The following is a 22,213-nucleotide window of genomic DNA, read 5'->3' on the forward strand; positions in this document are numbered from 1 at the left end:
TAATGAGAAAGCAATTATAAATATCCCTTACAGCCATATTTAAAACGAACATGTAGAGCTATGTTTATGATCAGATCAGATCAGATCAGATCAGTCGCTCAGTCGTGTCCAACTCTTTGCGACCCCATGAATCGCAACACGCCAGGCCTCTATATTTCTGGTACAACAAAGGAAAAATTTTCATTTGCCACTGTCAATATGATTTTTAGAACAAAGTACACACATATATAGTACGGCACTCATCAAAATACTCTTGGTCTACTCTTCTCATTAGGTGGCCAAAGTATTGGAGTTTCAGCTTCAGTATCAATCCTTCCAGTGAATATTCAGGGTTGATTTCCTTAGGGTTGACTGGTTTGATCTCCTTGCAGTCCAAGGGACTCTCAAGAGTCTTCTCCAACACCACAGTTCAAAAGCATCAATTCTTTGGTGCTCAGCCTTCTTTATGGTCCAACTCACATCTATCTGTACATGACTACTGGAAAAACCATAGCTTTGACTATACAGACCTTCATCAGCAAAGTGATGTCTCTACTTTTTAATATCCTGTCTAGGCTTGTCATAGCTTTTCTTCCAAGGAGCAAGTGTCTTTTAATTTCATGGCTGCAATCACCATCCTCAGTGATTTTGGAGCCCAAGAAAGTGTCACTGTTTCCACTTTTTCCCCTTCTATTTGCCATGAAGCGATGGGACCAGATGCCATGTTCTTAGTTTTTTGAATGTTGAGTTATAAGCCAGCTTTTTCACTCTCCTGTTTCACCCTCATCAAGAGGTTCTTTAGTTCTTCTTTGCTCTCTGCCATTAGAGTGGTATCATCTGCATATCTGAGGTTGTTGATATTTCTCCCAGCAATCTCGATTCTAGCTTGTGATTCTTTCAGCCTGGTATTAGTGTAAGTTATAAATGATATTGTATAGATTCAGTCTGCCTTCCAGAGAACTGGATCCCAATTCTTTGAAAGAGATTGCTTTTAATGTGCCCTGGAGGCTCAGCTGCAGCTCTTTGACAGCTGCAATGATCAAAGGCCTGAAGGGTGTTCTAGGGAGATGTGGAGAGATGGGTGTGTCAACATCCCTGGGAAAGCTGGCCCCTTGTTCTAGTTTCAGAAAGGATATCTTCCTCTGTAAGGAACATAATCCACAGCTTCCATAAAATTAGTTGGGTAATGTACAGTCTTTTTCTATTACCTTGAAGAGATTGTGTGAGATTTTTTTTTTTTTTTTTTTTTTCATTTACTGTCTGGAAGTATTCCCTGCTGAGATGTCTGGCTTGGAATATTCTTTATAGGGAATATTTAAATTACAGATAATGTCCTTAATAGACATAGAGCTATTCAAATTTTATATTTCTTATTATGTTAATTTTAGATTAATTTTATTTCAGGTAAAATTATTAATCATCCTCCATATTACCCCTGTAATGACTGTAGATCTGTGCTGATGGCCACTTTTGCATTCCTTACATTGACATATGGGACTTCTCTCTCTTTCTTGATTAGTTTTGCTGGGAGAATATCAAATTTAATCTTTTCCCAAAAATGAGCCTTTGGCTTTATTTTCTTTTTAAAATGTTTGCTTTCTAGTTCATTAATTCATGCTCTACTATTTCCTTCCTTTAAAAAAAAAAACTTTATTTTCCCTCAACTTAATTTCCATGTTCTGTTTAAAGTCTATGAGAGAGTGGTTTAAAACCACTCAGCGGTCTTCCCTCCCCATTCCTGAGCAGTGGGAGCTGCAGACCAGTCTTTAGGAGGGACCTGCTGAGTAGGCACCCAGGGCACCTGTACCCGCAGACCAGTCTGGGATCTCGGGTTGAGCAGCAGTAAACTCAGGAGCTAGAGCTGTCCATCTACACTGAAATGCCTCCTTGGTCACAGCCTTTTCAGCAGCAGCCTGCTCCTCCTCTTCAATCTCTTCTGGGTCTGTGTGGAAGCTGAGATCAGGTGTGACCTCCTGTGGGTGTTCATGAGAGATGATGCCACGCATGTGCACAACTTCCTAGGCCAGCACCCATCACCTCAGACCCACTGAGTGAGCTCCCTTGTTGTTGGAGGGAACGGCGATGCCCACAGGGCGCAGAGTTGTCAGTGTTACACAGAGCAGTGGTAGGCAGGTTAACATAAGAGGCCTCTGTGAGAGGCTAGTGGGCAGCCCTAGAATCAGCAACCACCGGAAGTCCCCACTCCCAGAAGACTACCTGAGCCTGGTGAGTGAAATCTCCAGGACTGAAACAGTCAGCAATAGGAGTGGCCTCAAGGCAGCAGCAAACTTCAGCACAGCTTGGTGGCCAGTATGTCTGGAGAACAGGACTCTGACGTTAGCCGAGTTTTCAGTGGCATCAATGGCATGGCACAAGCTGCCAGAACTTTCTCCCAGATTCTCTTCAGATTTATGAGGTAGACGCCATCAATTTTTCCTTTTGTAGATTCACTGTTCCATTTGGAAGTCAACCTAAGTGCTTCCTAAATGGTTCCTTATGTAAGGATTTTTCTTTTTAAAATAGTTTAATTAATTTTTATTTATCTGGCTGCACCAGATCTTTGTTGCGGTGGCATGCAGGATCTTTAGTTGTGGCATGTGAGCTCTTGGTGTGGCATGTGGGGTCTAGCCTCCTGACTAGGGTTTGAACCCAGGCCCCCAGCATTGGGAGCATGGCATCTTAGCCACTGCACCACCAGGGAAGTCCCTATGTAAGGAATTTGAGGACCTCTTCTTCCTGCTTTTGCAGGACATAAAGGGCTCTGGATATGGTGAGTATTTCTCTTTAAATTATGATGAGAAACCTGAACAACCCATATGAATCTCTACTTTCCTTTGGGGCTCCCAGGTGGCTCAGTGGTAAAGAATTCACCTGCAAAGCAGGAGATGCAGGTTCAATCCCTGGGTTGGGAACATCCCCTGGAGAAGCAAACAGCAACCCGCTCCAGTATTCTTGCCTGGGAAATCCCATGGACAGAGGAGCCCGGTGGGCTACAATCTGTGGGGTCACAAAGAGTGACTAAACAGCCATAGCTACTTCCTTTAGATTTACTTGATATTCTTTTTCTAACTTCTGGTGATGGAGACTCAAATCACTAAATTTTAGCCTTTCTCTCTCCCCCTAATACATGCACTGAACGCTATACATTTCTCTTTAATCAAGACTTTAGTTGTATCTTACTTTATCTCTGTGGATAAAGTTGTATTTCACTTTATCCAGATAAAAATACATTCTAATTTCCATTGTGTTTGTTCCTTTTACCCATGGGTAATTTAAATTGTTTTTCTTAATTTCCAAAGATTTGGGAATTTTTAAAATGTTTATGCTGTTGATTTCTAGCTAGTTTTATTGTTGTATGAAAACATATGCTAAGTCTATGCTAATAAGCAGTCACTAACCAGATGTAGCTATATAAATTAATTAAAATAAATATAATACAGTTCATTAGTCACATAATTTAAGTGTTCAGTAGCCACATGTGGCTAGTGACTACTGTATTGACTCTGGTGTCCACTGTATTGAACAATACAGATAGAACACAGAAAATTCTGTTGCATAGTCTGACTCTAAATGATTTCAATCTGACAAAATTTGTTGAGGCTTGCTTCACAAACCAGCATACACTCAGTTTTGGAAAATGTTCTCGGTGCACCTAAAAAGAATCAAGTTTCCTGCCATTATTGGTTGCACTGTTATCTATATGTCCATTAGGTAATTTTATTAATCATATTGTCCAAATACACTATATTCTTGGGCATTTTTTCCTGCTTGTTCTCTTTTACTAAGAGATTTGCATAAGTCTCCTACTAAGATTGTAGATTTACCTTTCTCGTTTTAGCTTTGTCAATTTCAGCTTTATATACTGTGAAGCAAAATTGTTAGGTGTATACACATTTAGTATATTTCTATTTTCTTGGTAAACTGTGTCTGGCTTATTTCACATAGTATGATGCCTTCAGTGTTCCTCTATGACATAGTGTGTATCAAAATTTCCTTTCTCTGTAAAGCTGAGTAATATTCTATTGTATTTATATACCACATTTTGTTTATTCATTGTCTGTCAATGGACATTCAGATTGTTTTCAGCTTTTGGCTATTGTCAATAATGCTGCTGTGATCAGTGTACAAATATTTGAGTCCCTTCTTTCAACCATTTTGTGTATATACTCAGAAGTAGAATTACTGGATCATATTGTAATTCAGTGTTTAATTTTTTAAGGACCCACCATACTGGTTCCTACAGTGGCTACACCATTTTACATTCCCATCAGCATTGTGCAAGAGTTCCAATTTCTCACCAACAATATTATTTCCTTACTTCCTTCTAGCCCTCCTTCCTTCCTTTCTTAATGGCTATCCTAACAGGTATAGAATGATATCTCACTGAGGTTTTGGTCTGCATTTCCCTAATGATTAGTGATACTGAGTATCTTTTTATGTGCTTTTTGACCATTTTTATAACATCTTTGGAGAAATGTCTATTCAAGCCATTTGATCAGTTAAAAAATGTGGTTAATTATTGTTGAGTTGTAGGGGTTCTTTATATAGTCTGAATATTAATCCCTTATCTGTAAATCTATGGCTGTTTCATGTTGATGTTTGATAGAAATGAATACAATACTGTAAAGCAATTATCTTTCAATTAAAAATAAGAAAAATTTTAAAAATCTATCTGTATACAATTTGCAAATATTTTCTCCAATTCTATGGATTTCCTTTTTCATTCTGATAATAGTATCCTTTGATAAATACGTTTTAAGTTTTGATGAAATCCACTTAATTCTTTTATTTCCTCTTATGTTGTCATATCCAAGAAATCACTGACAAATCCAATTTCCTCCATGTTTTCTTCTAAGAGTTTTGTAGTTTTAGCTCCTATGTTTAGGTGTTTGATCCATTTTGAGTTAATTTTTGTACACGGTGTAAGGCAAGGGTCCAAATTCATTCTTTTGTTCGTCAATATGCATTTTTCCCAATGTCGTTTATCAAGAAAACTGTCTTTTTACACATTGAATGGTCTTGACACCCTTGTTGAAAATCATTTGACTGTTTATGGGAGGGTTTATCTCTGGGCTCTCTATACTATTCCATTGGTCTATGCATTTGTCTTTATGCCAGTACCACACTGTTTCTATTACTGTAGTTAAGTTTTGAAATCAGGAAGTGTGGGACTTCCAACTTTGTTCTTCCTCGAGGTTGTTTTGGCTATTGAGGGCTCCTTGATATTCCATGTGAGCTTTAGGATGGATTTTTCTGGGTCTGAAAAAATTGTTGTTGGGGTTTTGATAGGGATTTCACTGAATCTGTAGATTTCTTTGGGTAGTATTTACTACTCTCTATTATTTAATGTATTTAACACTATGGAGTTTCTTCATTTGTTGGTGTCTAATTTCTTCCAAAATGTTTTGTAGCTTTTAGTGTATAAGTTTTTTGTTTCCTTGGTTAATTTTATTATTTAATGTACTTAATACCATGGGATGGCTCTTCATTTATTGGTGTTACTTTCTTTCATATGTTTTGTAGCTTTTAGCATGTCTTTTGTTTCCTTGTTTAAGTGTATTCTTAAGTATTTTATTCTTTTTGATGCCACTGTAAATGGGATTGCTTTTTTTCAGGTTGTTTATTGTTAGTGTATAAAAACACAACTGATTTTTGCATGTTGATTTTTGTACCCTACAACTATGCTAAATTGATTTCGGTTCTAACAAGTTGTATGTGTGAGACTTTAAGGATTTTCTGTATGTAAGATCATGTTATCTACAAAGAGATATCATTTTAATCCCTCCTTTATTTTTCTTGCTAGTTTCTGTGGCTAGGAGTTCCAATGCTATATTAACATGGCAAAAGCAGGCACTCTTATTCCTCTCAGAGGAAACGTTTTCAGGTTTTCACCACTGAGTATATGTTAACTATGAGTTTTATATGTATGGCCTTTATTATTGTCCAGGTATTATTCCGAGATTGTTGACTGTGTGGGTTAAGTCATGAAAAGGTGTTAAATTTTGTTAAAGAAAATTTTTTTTGCATCAACTGAGATGATCATGTGGTTTTTTACCCTTTACTCTGGTAATATGATGCATTACATTGATTGATTTTCGTACGTTGAACCATCCTGGCATGTCAGAAATAAATTCCACTTGGTCTTGGTGTATAATCCTGTTAATGTGCTATTGAATTCTGTTTGGTAATATTCTGTTGAGGGTTTTTCCATCAATATTTATAGGAGATATTGATCTGTAGTTTTCTTGTAGTATCTTTGTCTGGCTTGGATATCAGGTTGATTCTGGCCTCATAAAATGAGCTTGAAAACATTCCCTCCTGTTTTTTGAAGGAGTTTGAGGTGGATTGGTGTTTCTTCTTTAAATGTTTGGTAGAATTCAACAGTGGAACCATCTGGTTCTGAGCTTTTCTGTGTCGGGGATCTCCTTACTAGCTATGGTTATATTCAGATTTCCTATTTTTGATGATTCAATTGGTAAGTGTGTGATTCAGACTGCGATAGTGGACATCTGAATCTTCCAGTGTCCTTTGGTTAGATTTCTTGGCCTTTTGTCTTGCCAGCTTGAGAATCAGCAAATGCCAGGGGAATCAACTGGCATAAAATAGCGGGCCTCATTCTGTTCCCCTTCCCTTTTTATTTTATATACTTCACTATTGTTTAAATTTTTACAATAAGTAGTGTTATTTTTTTAACTCAGAAATGACCTAGTGACCAAGTAGATTTAGAACACTGGGGGAGAATGAGGGATGTAGGTTGGCTACCAGTTATTTTATCTGGATGGCAAGGTGTTTAGTAAGGAATTCAGGAGGATATCATGAGTGTGTCAAGTTTATGAAATTTAAGTTTACCTGCAGGACACTAGATAGTAATGTGTAGTAAGCAGTTGGCTCTTAGTGTTTATCCTCAGGAAAAATAGCTAACCTTCAGATATAAATTTTATCATTGTATTTTTCTTAACTTTTAAAATTCCCCCCAGACAATAATCGATAATATGATTTCCCCCTCCTACTCACGTCTCACTTCACCCCTACTCACTTCTCAACCTATCACCATGCCTATGCCATTTAGCTCCTCTACTTCTGGACCTCATGATTGTATTTCTAGACTTCCAAAATGGTTTTCCTTTCTGCTCGCTCTTTCTTTTTAGACTTTTCTGAAAGCAAGATGATGATCATGCCATTCCCTGATTCATAGATCTTAACAGCTTTCCACTGCCTTGAGAACAATATGCAGAAATATGAAATCTATTCCAACCATACCTACCACTTTTGTTTTACAGATGACACCAAACTCCAGAAAGTTGAAGTGTCTGCTTATTTAGCATCACACTTAACCGTCTTTTCTCCTACTTCATTTTAATTTCCACTTTATTCTTACTCTTTTAAGTACATGTTTCAGTCATTATTTTCCTAAACACTTAAGCACAAGGGCATCGTTCTTTCTTCAGTAGCACTCACTGCAGTGTCTGACACTGAATATTTGTTGAATTAGTGACTAAGCACCATACTCTACATCATTTCTTGTATTTTCTCACTTCTGTGCCTTTCTTGACTATTCCCTCCCTGCCCATATGCCTCTACTCCCATCCTTCAAAACTCAAATCTTGGGAACTCCACAAAGCTTTTCCTCTCTTTCCAATCACAATGAACCCTATCTCCTTGGAGCTCTTATAAGCATCTTATCTACCTTAATGATTCTATTGAGCCATGTTTTATGCATATGTCAGCCTTTATCACCATACAATTCATGATTTCTGGGGACAGTGTATTCTTTGTGTATACTAGAAAACCTAAAAAAAAATGTCTTGCACATAATAATTTAACAATGTGTATTAAAATATTAATTGGATGATCATGGGGGATAGTCAAAGTAAATAACAGCAGAATTTTAACAAATGGTTAATACCAGAAAGACAGGTTTTCTTACTTTTAAAAAACTATTTTTCAGTTGAAAATATCAAGTATACATAGCCTATTATCAGTATGTATGTCAGAAATCAACAAACAAAACCAAGTCTGATGAATGTTGCCATTAAAAAAAGATCAATAGATCTTTTTACTTGTAGACAGAATATGCTGTATGAATTAGTCATGAAGGTTATTACTTTAGCTAACATTTTGTTCAATCTATAGATGACAGGATAAACATAGTAGTAATCTTCATACTTTAACATATGGAATTTAAAACAATTATTTCATATATTCAGAAGCTGCAATTAAATGGTAGTGTTGAAATAATTTCAAACCTCTAAAGTTTATGGATGGGCTGAATTATTAAGAGGAAAACAAATTCATGTTTGCTGTGAACATTACAGAAACTTGAAAACTCATGCTCACTAGGAAGAACAAAACTTGGCCACACAAAAAAAAAAACTTTCAGAAAATGGGGCACTAGAGTTTTGTAGTTAACAAGTTTAATACCAGAATAGCATAGCATGTTCACACGCAGGGACTTTAATAGCTAGCATTAGCATAATGTAGAACTCTCCAGCTGTCAGGAGATAAGTGGTATGCCAATTAGCAGAGTGAATGACAAGATAAGGGAAGGGTTTAAGTTTTCCCTACATTCTCTAAAATAACTTCTCTGCAACTGGTGATCTGGGCTCACTAAAGGTGTGAGATTATAACACTAATACATTTCTTTTTGAGCTCTGATTACACATGCCACCACACTGATTTTTACAATATCTGGTAACATTCTGCATTGTTAGACATTTCTTTTAATGATAGAAACCTTCCTCTTGTGGACTGTATTTGATTAAAAGACTAGAGCTTTTCTTACATTACAGCAGAAATTTTTTTCCATTGTTGCTGACATTCAGTAAATTTTCTTCACATTAAAGATTTTCCCTCTACCCACAGGATTCATTCTCAGAATTTTTCTTTAGTAATGTCTGAGCTCTGAGTTAAGCTTTTCATTACAAAAATTGAATTACTATGTTTTCTCTCTAGTGTCTGTGTGTTTTTTTAATGTAGCGTGACAGCTGAACATTGATTAAAACCTTTTTCATAATCAATAGCATTCCTAAGATTTTTTTCTGGCAGCGCATCTCTAGTACTGAATAAAGTTGGGGTATACACTAAAGGTTTTCCCACATTCAAAGTGTCTTCCCCAGAATGAATTTTCTCATGATGATTAAGATCAGAGAGCTGGCTAAAACTTCTATTGCATTGAACGCACCTGTGGGGTTTCTCTCTCATGTGGATTCTCTGGTGTTCAGTAAGATCAGTGGATGTGCTGAAGGCTTTTCTACACACATCACATTTATATGGATTTTCATTCGTGTGGATTCTTTGATGGTTAATGAGATCAGAGCGCCGACTAAAGCCTTTGCCACATTGACCACATGGGTATGGTTTCTCCCCAGTATGGATCCTCTGATGTAGGACAAGAGCTGAACACTGACTGAAAGCCTTCCCACACTCATTACATTTATATGGTTTTTCCCCAGTGTGGATCCTCTGGTGCTTGATAAGGTCTGAGTTCTGACTGAAACTTTTGCTGCACTGTGTGCATGCATATGGTTTTTCTCCAGTGTGAATTCTCTGATGAAGAATAAGGTCAGAACTCTGACTGAAAGCTCTCTCACAACAATCACAATGATAGGGTTTTTCTCCAGAGTGTACTCTCTGATGTTTAATGAGGTCTGAGCTTTGACTAAAACTTTTATTGCACTGATTACATGTGTACGGTTTCTCTCCAGTGTGTATTCTTTGATGTTTCACAAGGTCTGAACGACGACTAAAACTTTTTGTACAATCACTGCATGGATAGGGTTTCTCTCCAGTGTGGATTCTCTGATGCAGAATAAGGTTTGAGCTTTGACTAAAGGTTTTCCCACATTCATCACACTCATAGGGTTTCTCACCTGTATGAATTCTATAATGTTTAATAAGGTCTGATCTTCGACTAAACGTTTTACTGCACTGGTTACAGGGGTAAGGCTTCTCCCCAGTGTGAATCCGTTGATGATTAATAAGATCTGAAAGTCTACTGAAGGTTTTGCTACACTGATTACATGGATAGGGTTTCTCTCCAGTGTGAATTCTCTGATGCAGAATAAGAACTGAGCTCTGATTAAAAGCTTTCCCACATTCATTACATTTATAGGGTTTCTCTCCAGTGTGGATCCTTCGATGTTTAATAAGGTCTGAGTTCTGACTGAAACTTTTGTTACACTGATTACATCGATATGGTTTCTCTCCAGTGTGGATTCGCTGATGTAGAATAAGATCTGAGCTCTGACTGAAGGCTTTTCCACACACATCGCATTTATATGGTTTCTCACCAGTGTGGATTCTTTGATGTTTTATAACATCAGAACTCTGACTAAAATGCTTGTTACACAGGCTACATGTATAAGGCTTCTCTCCAGTATGGATTCTCTGATGTTTAATCAGGTCTGAGCGCTGGCTAAAACTTTTACTACAATGACCGCATTGATAGGGTTTTTCTCCTGTATGGATTCTCTGATGTATAATAAGATCAGAGCTCTGACTGAAGGCTTTCCCACATTCATCACATTTGTAAGGTTTTTCACCAGTGTGGACTCTTTGATGTTTAATAAGGTCTGAGCTCCGACTGAAACTTTTAATGCACCAATTACAAGGATAGGGCTTCTCCCCAGTATGAATTCTCTGATGCAGAACCAGGGCTGAGCTCACATTAAAGGCCTTTCCACACTGATCACATTCATAGGGTTTCTCCCAGTGGGTTCTTCGATGCCTAATAAGGCCTGTACTACAAGCAAAGCTTTGCCCACATTCATCACAGTTGTGCTGTCTTCTTTTAAAGAGGTTCTGATCCTTTTCACTGAATTTATCCCCAAGTCCAAAGAATTCTCTGCATTCAGGATCTTGGAGAACATCATTTCTGGGGTTGCCAGACTCTTCAGTCAATGGTTCAATTTTTGCTGTAATTTCCTCCTTGGAAGCCATCTCTCCAACACTGGACTTAGTCACACCATCTAAAACAGTAAACAAAATATAGATGGAAGATGTTCTCCATACTGTAAGAAATTTTAAGGTGAAAAAGATTAGTATTTTCCTATGAAATGTCACAGTACAGGAGTGCTCCAAAACACTGAAAATTAATAAATAATGAATAACTGTTTATTAAAGTGGCTTCTCAGATATGTTCTGTATATGTTTGTCACAAGAAGAGATCTGAGAATACTGAAATCTAATTACAGTAATTAGCAAAGTTTGACTATTTAGAGCTAATACATAAGCAACTTACTGATATATGTAAAGTAGGCAGTATGAATGAAAACTTCAGTGAGGGAGTTGGAAGGAGGTAAAAGGGAAAAAGAGAAGGAGGAGGCAGTGGCAGCTGTCACTGTGAGTGTATACCAACAAGACTGGTCATGTGCTGTCCAGGGGAAAGAAAGAAGCATCAAGCCCAGGAATGGTTAGGAAAGAAGCCTGAATTTCCAAAAATAGGTCTATGTAGTACTCTACCTCTTTTGTCTTGATTATTAGAAGAAAGTGACGAGGAAAACATGATCCTTTTGAGAATAGCTATATTCAATGACCAAACTTCCTTACTAAGGTGTGTAAACCAGAAAAAGATTAGGGAGGTAGGATCAGAAATCTCTTTTGAGTTGATTTTTTAGGAAGTTATTCCTATGCTCAACAATACCAGATGTCTGTAATGGTAGAGAACATGAGAGCTCCACCGAAATTCTTGAGACTATCAGCCCATTCTTAAGAGGTGTTTACTATAAAAGGTACATCACTGTCAGACTGCAAATGGTCTGTAGAGCTAAAAACATGACAGAGGTTAATTTCAAGGGCTAAAATCCAAAATCCCAAGCCTCCAAGTGGAGGTTTATCCTCCTTGCCACAGGCAAAGAGTACTGGAAAAAGTGAAGTATTGGGGTAAATCTAAATGGGCATGAGTGTCTCATGGAGTTTACAGTATATACATAGAATTAAAATATATGGAAAAAATAGCATAAGAGGAGGAAGGTAAATGGAACCAAAATATTACAAGGTCTTTGGATTATCCTAGAAATAGTAACGGAGAAGGCAATGGCAACCCACTCCAGCATTCTTGCCTGAAAAATCCCATGGACGGAGGAGCCTGGTAGGCTGCAGTCCATGGGGTCGCTAAGAGTCAGGCACGACTAAGCGACTTCACTTTCACTTTTCACTTTCATACATTGGAGAAGGAAATGGCAACCCACTCCAGTATTCTTGCCTGGAGAATCCCAGGGACAGAGGAGCCTAGTGGGCTGCCGTCTATGGGGTCGCACAGAGTCGGACACGACTGAAGCGACTTAGCAGCAGCAGCAGCAACAGAAATAGTAAACTAAGATAAACTATAATAAATTAAATATGTATGTTGTGATTTCTAAGGCAGCCTTTTTCAAACAGGGTTCCACAAGAAAATATTATGAATGACTATTTTCTTAATTCTTCCAAAGAGAGCTAGTACATCAATAGATGTATAGGAGAAACATTAATATGTTACTTACAGTGCATGCTTTAGAGCATTTTGGCTTAATTCTGTCACAGAATCACATTTGAGAAAGCCTATGAGGTGAAAGCTATAAGGTGACAGGTAAGTAACAATACAAGGATGTATAAACAATAAGCTGATAGAGAAAAAAACGGAAAAGCAAAAAACTTGATAACATAAATAAATCAGGCACATGAAGAGAAAAAAGAAAAACAAAAAAGAAACAAAAGATGGGGTAAAATAAAAACAAAAAAATAAGATGGTACATTTAAATCCTAACATCAGGTATGTTACATGTAAATTAACTACTTTAATAAGAAAAGCTAATAGCTAACGTCATACTTAATGGTTAAACATTACATGGTTTTCTCCTGGGAAGAAGGGAGGAAAACAAGAACATGTTATCACTTTTATTCAACACTGTATAACTTCTATTCACTATTCATAGACAATGCAATATACCATGAAAAATAAATGAGATATACAAGAAAGAAGTCAAACTGTATTACAGATTATGCAATCATGTATACAGAAAATCCTAAAGTGTCTTTAAAAAGTTACTAGAACTTGTAAAAGGTTTTATTGCAATACACAAAACCTGATTGCATTTCTGTATACTAGCAATGAACAACTAGAACCTATAGTTAAAAAGATTTTATCAGGTGCACTAAAAAATGAAATACTAAGAAGCAAATTCAACAAGGTATGTGCAATATCTGCATAATGAAAACTACAAAACATTGCTAAGAGAAATTAAAGACTTAGAAATATATACCATCATCTACAGACAGGAAGATTTTATATTGTTAAGATGATAAATTCTTCCCAAAGTGATCTGTGGATTCAATGCAACCTCAATGAAATTCTTAGCAGGCCTTTTTGTAGAAACTGACAAACTAATTCTAAACTCTGTGTAGAAAGTCAGAGAAAGGTCTAAACAATTTTGAAAAAGAGCAAAACTGGACAGCTTATACTACTTGATTACAAGCTTTACTACAAAGCCATAGTAATCAAGGCTGTGAGATAGACATATCATTAAGTGAATAGAACAGAATCTATAAACAGATCTAAATATGTACATACAAATGACATTTAACAAAGTTGCCAAGATAATTCAATGGTGAAAAAGTAGCTTCTTTACTACTTGATTACAAGCTTTACTACAAAGCCATAGTAATCAAGGCTGTGAAATAGACATATTCATTAACTGAATAGAACAGAATCTATAAACAGATCTAAATATGTAGGTACAAATGACATTTAACAAAGTTGCCAAGATAATTCAATGGTGTAAAAGTAGCTCTTTTCAAAAACAAGTGTTACAAGTGGATATCATAATAACCAAAATTAACTCTGACTCTATTCTTTACCTATTAAGCCACCAGGGAAGCCCTTCCTTATATAATACACAAAAATTAACTAGAGGGGCTTCCCTGGTGGCTCAGTGGTAAAGAATCTGCCTGCCAATGCAGGAGACACAGGTTCAATCCCTGATCCAGGAAGATCCCACATGCCACAGAGCAACTAAGCCTGTGCACCACAACTACTGAAACCTGTATGCCTACACCCCATACTCCACAGCAAGAGAAGCCATGGGAATGAGAAGCCCACGCAACGTAACTAGAGAGTAGCTCCCGCTCACCGTAACCAGAGAAAAGGCTGTGCAGCAACGAAAACCCAGCATAGCCAAAAATAAATAAATAAAATTATTTTAAAAATTAACTAGAAATGTAATATAAACCATCGCAAGGAGATCCAACCAGTCCATTCTGAAGGAGATCAGCCCTGGGATTTCTTTGGAAGGAATGATGCTAAAGCTAAAACTCCAGTACTTTGGCCACCTCATGCAGAGTTGACTCATTGGAAAAGACTCTGATGCTGGGAGGGATTGGGGCCAGGAGGAGAAGGGGACGACAGAGGATGAGATGGCTGGATGGCATCACTGACTCAATGGATGTGAGTCTGAGTGAACTCCAGGAGTTAGTGATGGACAGGGAGGCCTGGCTTGCTGCGATTCATGGGGTCGCAAAGAGTCGGACACAACTGAGCGACTGAACTGAACTGAACTGAAATATAAAACCTAAAGCTGTAAGACTTGTAGAAGCAAAGTAAAGCATAGATGACCAAAATACATACATATAACTAAGAAAATACATTTGTGTTGTTTATGCCACCCACTCTATGGTTTTGGTATGGCATCCCTAGCAGCAAATACAGCATGTGTTTGAACTTTATACATTTATGGAATCATACCACATATATTTTATGACTGTTTTTTTTGCTCAACATTATGTTTGGAAGATTCACCCACAGTGCATTCATGTTCACTGCTATAATGTGATATATACCACAAGTGATCTGTCCATTCTTCTTCAATGGGTAAGAATATTTTGCTATTTCAAACAATGCTGATATGAATATGCTAGTACGTCTATCTCAGTATACATATACAAGTGTTTCTCTTGGTTATATAAATTTAGGATCAGAATTGTTGGGTCTTCTTCAACTAGATTTTTCCTAAGTGGTTAAGCCACTTCACACTTTGCTCAGGTGTGCGTAGTTCACATAGTGCTATATTCTAAGCAACATCAAGTCTAGTCCTTTTTTAACTCATTGCAAGCAGGCTTTTATCTCTGTAAGTCCACCAAAACCATACTTATTGAAGCCCCTTATATGCTCTATCTTAACAAATCCAATGGTCAATTTTCAGTCTTATTCTTGATTTATTTGACATAGTTGCTTACTCTCTTAAATCATTTGCTTTCTTTATGCTAACTTACTTTTCTCCTATTCTCCATATAATGGTTAGAGTGATCTTTACATGTTATCTTGTGTAAAGAGCTCCACTGGTTTCCCATTTCACTGGGAATAACTTATGATCTCGTCCCTTTTTTTCTCTCTGCCCTCATTTCATTCTACACCACCCCTATCACTTGTCTAGCCCAGGCTTGCTCTGTTCCTGCTGTATTTGTGGGGCTCTGACTTTTGCTATTCCCTCTTCCTGGAAGACTCTTCTCTGTCACATGGCTTATTCTCTCACTTTGGTTATACCTCTAACCAATTCTTACCACCTCAGAGAGGCATAATGCTTGGTGGGCCTGCATTTTCTAGGGAACAGATACCATAGTAAATGAGCTGAAGTAACCAATCTAAGTAATGTGTAAGGTTGCTACTTTTGAGAGAGACTCAGTACTCTTGCCTGGAGAATTCCATGGAGAGAGAAGCCTGGTGGGTTACAGTGCATGGAGTCACAGAGTCGGACATGACTGAGTGACTAACAGGAGAATAAAAAAAGGTTCTACAGTAGGACCATGTTGCGATGCAAGCTGTCCTGTCACATGACTTCATTAACCAGGATAACCAATGGTACTGGAAGTGTCAGGAGCAGTCATGGGTGCTGTATGGAGACTCTTTGAAAGCCTCTGTAAGAGAACCACAGTGAAGGGACTTCCCTGGTGGTCTAGTGACTAAGACTCCATGCTCCCAATTCAGGGAGTCTGGGTTCGATCCCTGGTCAGGGAACTAGATCCCACATGCTGCAACCAAGAGCTGGCATGCCACAACTAAAGATCCCCCATGTCGCAACTAAGACCTGGCACAGCCAAATAAAAAAAAATAAATATTAAAAAAAGAGAGAACATAGTGAAGTAAGGCCATACTTCCTTTACCAACAATTTTCTAAGTGAAAAGCAGATCTTGGCTTGCTCTTGAGCACTATTAGAGACTTAATGCTTGACCATAGGGTACCAAATAACTATTACAAAGTGACCACTGTGTACCAGTTGTTATTTGATCCATCAATTCATAGAACTGAACATATAAACCAGTATTCCATCATAAAAGCAAATCTGAAAGACAAGTAAATTCCATGTGCTAGTGGCTCAGATTCCCATTCCTGTTCCTATTGCTCCACTACCACGCCTCCTCAACCTATATTCATGGTCCCATGGGAGTTCCCTATTACCAGTTAACACAGGAGGAAAATGCAGAGATGGGTCTGCCCAGTGTATGGGCACCAGCTTATACCTCTACTCAGAGGTTGCCTCAAACACGCTGGTAAAGGCAAATCCTTCCAGTGGGCAGAATTTCAGGTATATACCTGGTTGTCTACTTTCCATGTCTACTTAGGTAACATAGCCTAAGATACATGTATTGACAATTCACGGGTAGTAACTAATGGGTTATCTGATTGCTCATTGTTGTTTAGTCGCCAAGTTGTGTCCAACTCTTTGCGACCCCATGGACTGTAGCCTGCCAGGTTCCTCTGTCCATGGAGTTTCCCAGGCAAGAATACTGGAGTGGGTTGCCATTTCCTTCTCTAGGGGATCTTCCTGACACAGGGATCAAACCCGCATGTCCTGCATTGGCAGGCAGATTCTTTACTGGTGAGCCACCAGGGAAGCCCATCTGATTACTTAGGTACCTGGGAAGAATAAGACTGAGCAAGATGAGAAATAAAGATTCTGGAGGAAAAGTATGAGGATGAACCAAAGCAGGAACCACTACTAAGTTAGTGGCCCATGTGAATCCTACCAAAGGGCATTTTCTGTGGAGAAGCCTCTCAATCAGATGGACACGGCAATCCATATTATGATATCAATCAGCCTTTTTACCAATGCAGTGTTTGCCCAACAGATTCATGCACAAAGTGGTCACGGCAGCACAGATGGAGGCTATATAAGGGCTCAACAATACGGACCTCCACTTATGAAGGTTGATATGCCTAGAATAATTTCTATGTGCCCAAGAGGCCAACTGCTAAGGCCCTAATAAGGTACCATTCTCTAGAGAGAAAGTAGGTAGCCACTTGGGGACAGATTCACTATACCTAACCCCTTTTATTATGGAGAGGGCAACCATTTGTTTTCAAAGGACTATATACACAGTCCAGATAAAAATGTACATTGACTTAAGAGAATGCTGTATTTCTTATCACAGTATTCTATATAGTATTATCGCCAAAGGAGTTATTTTACAGGGAAGGAAGTTCAGCAGTGAGTTCATACACATATAACTCATGGGCCTTATCATATGTCCCACCATCTACATTTAAGTGGATGATGATAATGGTGGAATGATTAAAAGAAGGTTCAGTTATGGTACCAGCTGGGCAACAACACCTTGATAACTTTGCGGTTCTGTCATATGGGATGCAATATATGCAATAAACTACAGGATGATAAACAGCGCTATATATTCCCCATGGCCATAATACATGGATATAGGAGCCAAGGGCAGAAGAGAAAGTAATAATGTCTCTAACTCTATACCTCATAATTCACTTACATTATTTTTGCTTCGTATTCCTACAATCTTGGGCTTGGTGGGTTTAGGATTCTGATTCTCAAAGGAAAAATACTTCTACCATGGGACAAAGTCATAATTTTATTAAATTTGAAGTTGAGACTGTTTCCTGCTTCTGTATTTTGGGCTCCTCAAACTGCCAAACCAGCAGGCAGAGATGGGGTCACTCTGCTGGCCAGAATGACTGATACCAATTACCAGTGGGGAAATGGTTGCTGCTACTGGAACTCAGAGGACTTCACGGGGGTGCCCATTAGTTCTCTCATGTCTATAGGCCCTGTCAATGGTACACCAAAGGAACCTGAAAGAGACAGGGTCACCAAGGACTTATATCATCTAGGAAAGAAGGTTTATGTTATTTGACTAGATAAAGAACTCTGTGCCACTGAGATGCTGGCAGAAGGTAAGGGCAATGTGGAATGGGTGACAGAAGATAGTTCTATCAGCTTAGACTTTGTGTAGGCTCTTCTCCATCCCTTGTTGATTTCTATAATCCTTCCCGGCCTCTTCATGAAATCTGAATTATCCAGTTTGAATGAGCCATCTGTTTCCTGCCAGAATTCTGATACATTCTCCATAACCATTATCAGTATCTGATACTATACTGTGAAAGTTAAGTGAAAGTGAAAGTCGCTCAGTCCTGTCCAGCTGTTTGCGACCCCATGGACTATACGGTCCATGGAATTCTCCAGGCCAGAATACTGGAGTGGGTAGCCTTTCCCTTCTCTAGGGGATCTCCCCAACCCAGGGATCGAACCCAGGTCTCCAGCACTGCAGGTGAATTCTTTACCAGCTGAGCCACAACGGATAGTATACTGTATATTTATATATTTCCTTTCCCTGCAACTAGAATGTAAACTCCCTGAGGGCAAAGGCTTCTTTGATTAGTTCACAGGTAGTATCCCCCGGGGAAATACAGAATACTGACAGCTTGGTGGTAAGGTGATTATAATGGGAAAAATGGAGGAGAGGAAGGAATGCCAGGAGAATTTACAATATGTAAATTTACATATGCAAGAATGTACAATAAAGCCAGGAGCTCAGAACACAAAACAATGTTTTTTCTTTTGTGAAAAAAGAGATAGTACTGCCTAATACAGGGAAGGGCATTGGCAATGAGAAATACCAACAGCACCGGAAGATACTAACATAGTAAGGTAACCCCAAACCGCCCCCTCCCCCAACCATTAAAAAAGATACACACTGCTTCTCACCTGACAGGTGTTTTTAAGACTCATAACTGAACTGAGTCTCCATTGACAGCAACTGGACATGACATCTCAGGGAGCAACTGAAGAATTACCATTTCCTCAGTGAGCTTTTCTTGTTCACATAGAAGTCTGGGGCCTGGAGGCAACTGGGCACCATTGGACTTGGAAGGGAATCATTGCAGAGACTGAAGATATAATTTCTGAGACTAGACCAGCAAAAACATTCTCTGGATATAAAAGATGTTAAGGAGAAAGTAAAATCTCATTTAACTTTCAAGTGCTTTTCTTTCAAATTTACTATGCTTCCTCCCTCATCATCCAGCAGACAGGGTTAGTTAGGGAAGTCCCTTTTGGACTTCTTTCCATATAGGTTACCACAGAACATTAAGGAGAGTTTGCTGAGCTATACAGTACGTTCTCATCACACCTACTTTTTTTTATTAGTTATCTATTTTACACAGTGTATCAACAGTGTATACCACCCGTCTTGGACATGTAGTCTCCATTCCAAGTCTAGAGATTTTAAAAAAATAATCCGGGGGTTAATGCTACCAAACTAAGGATATAATGGGAAACATAAGGCAGGGAAGGGAATTTCAGAATTCTGCCCTAGCGGTTAGCTCTATGTTATTCGCTGCCCTTCCTACACCCAAATGACACTACTGAGACATCTATCATCATCTGTTCCTCCCTCCTGTTCTCACACTCACACCTTCGTCGGCTGATTCGTGCGGCTGCATCCAAGCTTCTGGATTCCACTTGCTTCCAAAGTTTCTAATGTTCATTCAGTAGAACCCAAGCCGGTCAACGACTGGCCGGGTACCCAAAGCACACCAGGCCAAACACCGACCAGCTTGCTCCCAGTGCCCAGGAGCCGAGCCTGGGGGCCACGGCGGCAGCCTCGACTCCCTATAGACTCAAGGAACCGTACACGGTTCCCTGGCGGCGCTGCGAGGCCGCTGGGCAGCCCAGATCGCCCGAGTTCCTCTGCCATCCGTGAGCCGACATCACCCATACCTTGATGTGTTCTCCAGGTCGTCGTCAAGCCTCCCACCCGGTAAACCCGCCATCGCGCTGTCCGCTCTAGGAATCTGGGAGGCTTGCTTAGCTCTATGGCCCGAGGCCTCGCACGGGCGCACGCGCGAGGCGGGAGCGGCGAGGTGGGGTGGGGTGGGGTGGGGGCGGGGAGTTGCCGAGATTTAACCCCTGAACATCCGCGGAACTGGCCTCAGCTAGGGCCCTGTCTGCCAGTTCCTGGCGTAAATGTCGGAAATCATCTTTCGAGAGAGCTCTCTGGGGCAGGGTAGATTTTCTGACTACATAATGAGCTCTTCCTTAACTATCTTTCTCCTTTGTTAATGTCTCCCCACCCACTCCACACCCAGTCTCGAGTCCCCAAATCTGTCAATCAGATACACACGGTAAGCTTCCAGTCTTTCTTCCTGTCTCTCAGGTTTCCCTCCACCCCAGAACACTGACATGCCTCTATTAAAATTGATTGCTGGGCCCCATCCCATCTTCCGACTCAGTAGGTCTGCCGTGGGGGCGCAGGTTCTCAGGTGATCCTGGGGCCACACTTTGAGAGCTGCTGCCTTAAAAATAGTGCTCAGGAATTCATCCCTGACTTGCTAGAAAGCTGGATTTGCATCTACTTTGCTGTTAAGAAAGGCCATGGCTGTCTCTTTCTAAACTGTTTGCTTGCCAATGCACTCCTCCTTGTGGCTGAAGGATCAGGGTGAGAAGGACCTGAAAGGGGGCGGGAGAGGGCATCAGGGTAGGAAAGGATATTGCTGTGTCCGTGGAAATATCTTGGGAAGTAAGGGTGAGGGCGGGAGGAGGAGGGGATATAGAAATAGGAAATAATAGAATTACTGAGACCGGTAAGACACGTGAGTTAAGATGTCAGAAGAAAAGGTATAGGTTTGGGGAAACGGTGGTTGGCTGAAGTGATGATTAAGGTAGAGGAAGAGGACTTTGTCTTTCACCCCTAGAACCTGTTCCAATTAATGAAATCTTAGGGATGTGAACGAGACCCTGATGAAATGTAAGAAACATTATGTAAGAGCAAATGTAAGGACTCCTTTTTTGGGTCCAGCACTTCCAAGTAGGGAGTGCAGATGCTTTAAAAAAAAAAAAACACAGTGAGGTATAACAGGCATACAATAATCAGCAAATATTTAAAGTATACAATTTGGTGAGTTTTGTCCTATGTATACAACCATCACCATAATGAAAATTATGAACATATTCCCAAAAGTTTCCTACTTCCCTTGGTAATCCCTCCCTTTGTTGCCACAGCCCCCAACCACTATTCTGCTTTCTGTTATTATAGTTAACATTTTCTAGAGTTATTTACGTGGACTCAAACAGAATGCACTCTTTTTTGCACTCAAACTTCTTTCACTAAGCATTATTATTTTGAGATTTAGCTATATTGCTGTATCAGCAGCCCACTCCTCCTTTTTGTTGCTGAATGATATACCATTGGATGTACACACCACAGTTTGTTTATCCATTCACCAGTTGATAGGCATTTGGGTTATCTATAGTTTTTTTCACTATTAGGAATAAAGGGGCCATGAACATTTGCACACAGGTCTTTGTATGGACACAATCTCTTCCAGGCATCCTAGACTTGGTATCATCAATCTCAGAACTCCAGCTTCTGGTCATTTCCCAGTTTGAAAGCCACAACTACATTTTTAGGTGTTTGTTCAGCACCCCGTTTCTAGTACCACAAACTGAGTGGCTTAACCCAATAAAAATGTATTCTGTCACAGTCTGGAGCTTAAAACCCCAAATCAAAGGTGTTAGCAAGGGCCATGATCCTCTGAAGGCTCTAGGGAAGGACTGGTTCCACCCCAGTCTCCTAACTTAAGGTGGTTGCTGGCATTCCTTGGCCGTGTCATGCAGCATTCAGGATTTTAGTCCCCTGACCAGGAATGGAAGCCATGCCCCCTGCAGTGGAAGGGCAGAGTCAACCAGCAGACGGCCAGGGAAGTCCTAGTCCTTGGCCTTCTCTCCCTATAGAGATTGTTGGTAGAAATATGGACATTAACGGTGACTCTGGCAAGGGCTCAGAGGAAATGAAAAGCTCAGAAGCGGAATCCTCTGTCATCCTAGAGAATACATATATTGTCATGAACAGAGTTTTGCTAGAGATAACGAGCATTAAAAATACTTCTGGTGGGGGCAAAATCTCTGGTGGTCCATCCGTTAGGACTTGTCACTTTCACAGCTGAGGCCTGGGGTTCAA

The 22,213-nt window shown here is 39.5% G+C and overlaps 1 protein-coding gene and 1 pseudogene across 6 annotated transcripts in view; both read right to left on the bottom strand.

Moving 5' to 3' along the window:
- Positions 1-1,207: 1,207 nt before the first annotated feature.
- Positions 1,208-3,222, bottom strand: LOC113882807 (annotated as a pseudogene).
- Positions 3,223-7,794: 4,572 nt separating this feature from the next.
- Positions 7,795-22,213, bottom strand: part of ZNF397 (zinc finger protein 397) — a 49,665-nt gene continuing 35,246 nt past the window's right edge. For 3 of the 6 annotated variants that reach the window (XM_027526287.1, XM_027526286.1, XM_027526291.1), the window contains one exon: positions 7,795-10,946. In XM_027526287.1, the coding sequence (XP_027382088.1) occupies positions 8,947-10,946 (2,000 nt within the window). In that variant the 3' untranslated portion in view covers positions 7,795-8,946. Of the gene's footprint in view, positions 10,947-18,960; positions 19,185-19,669; positions 20,185-22,213 lie in introns of those variants that run through there. The other 3 variants (XM_027526290.1, XM_027526288.1, XM_027526293.1) reach the window with 3 other exon arrangements.

Source organism: Bos indicus x Bos taurus, chromosome 24, assembly GCF_003369695.1.
Source record: "Bos indicus x Bos taurus breed Angus x Brahman F1 hybrid chromosome 24, Bos_hybrid_MaternalHap_v2.0, whole genome shotgun sequence".
In the NCBI taxonomy this organism is placed as follows: domain Eukaryota; kingdom Metazoa; phylum Chordata; class Mammalia; order Artiodactyla; family Bovidae; genus Bos; species Bos indicus x Bos taurus.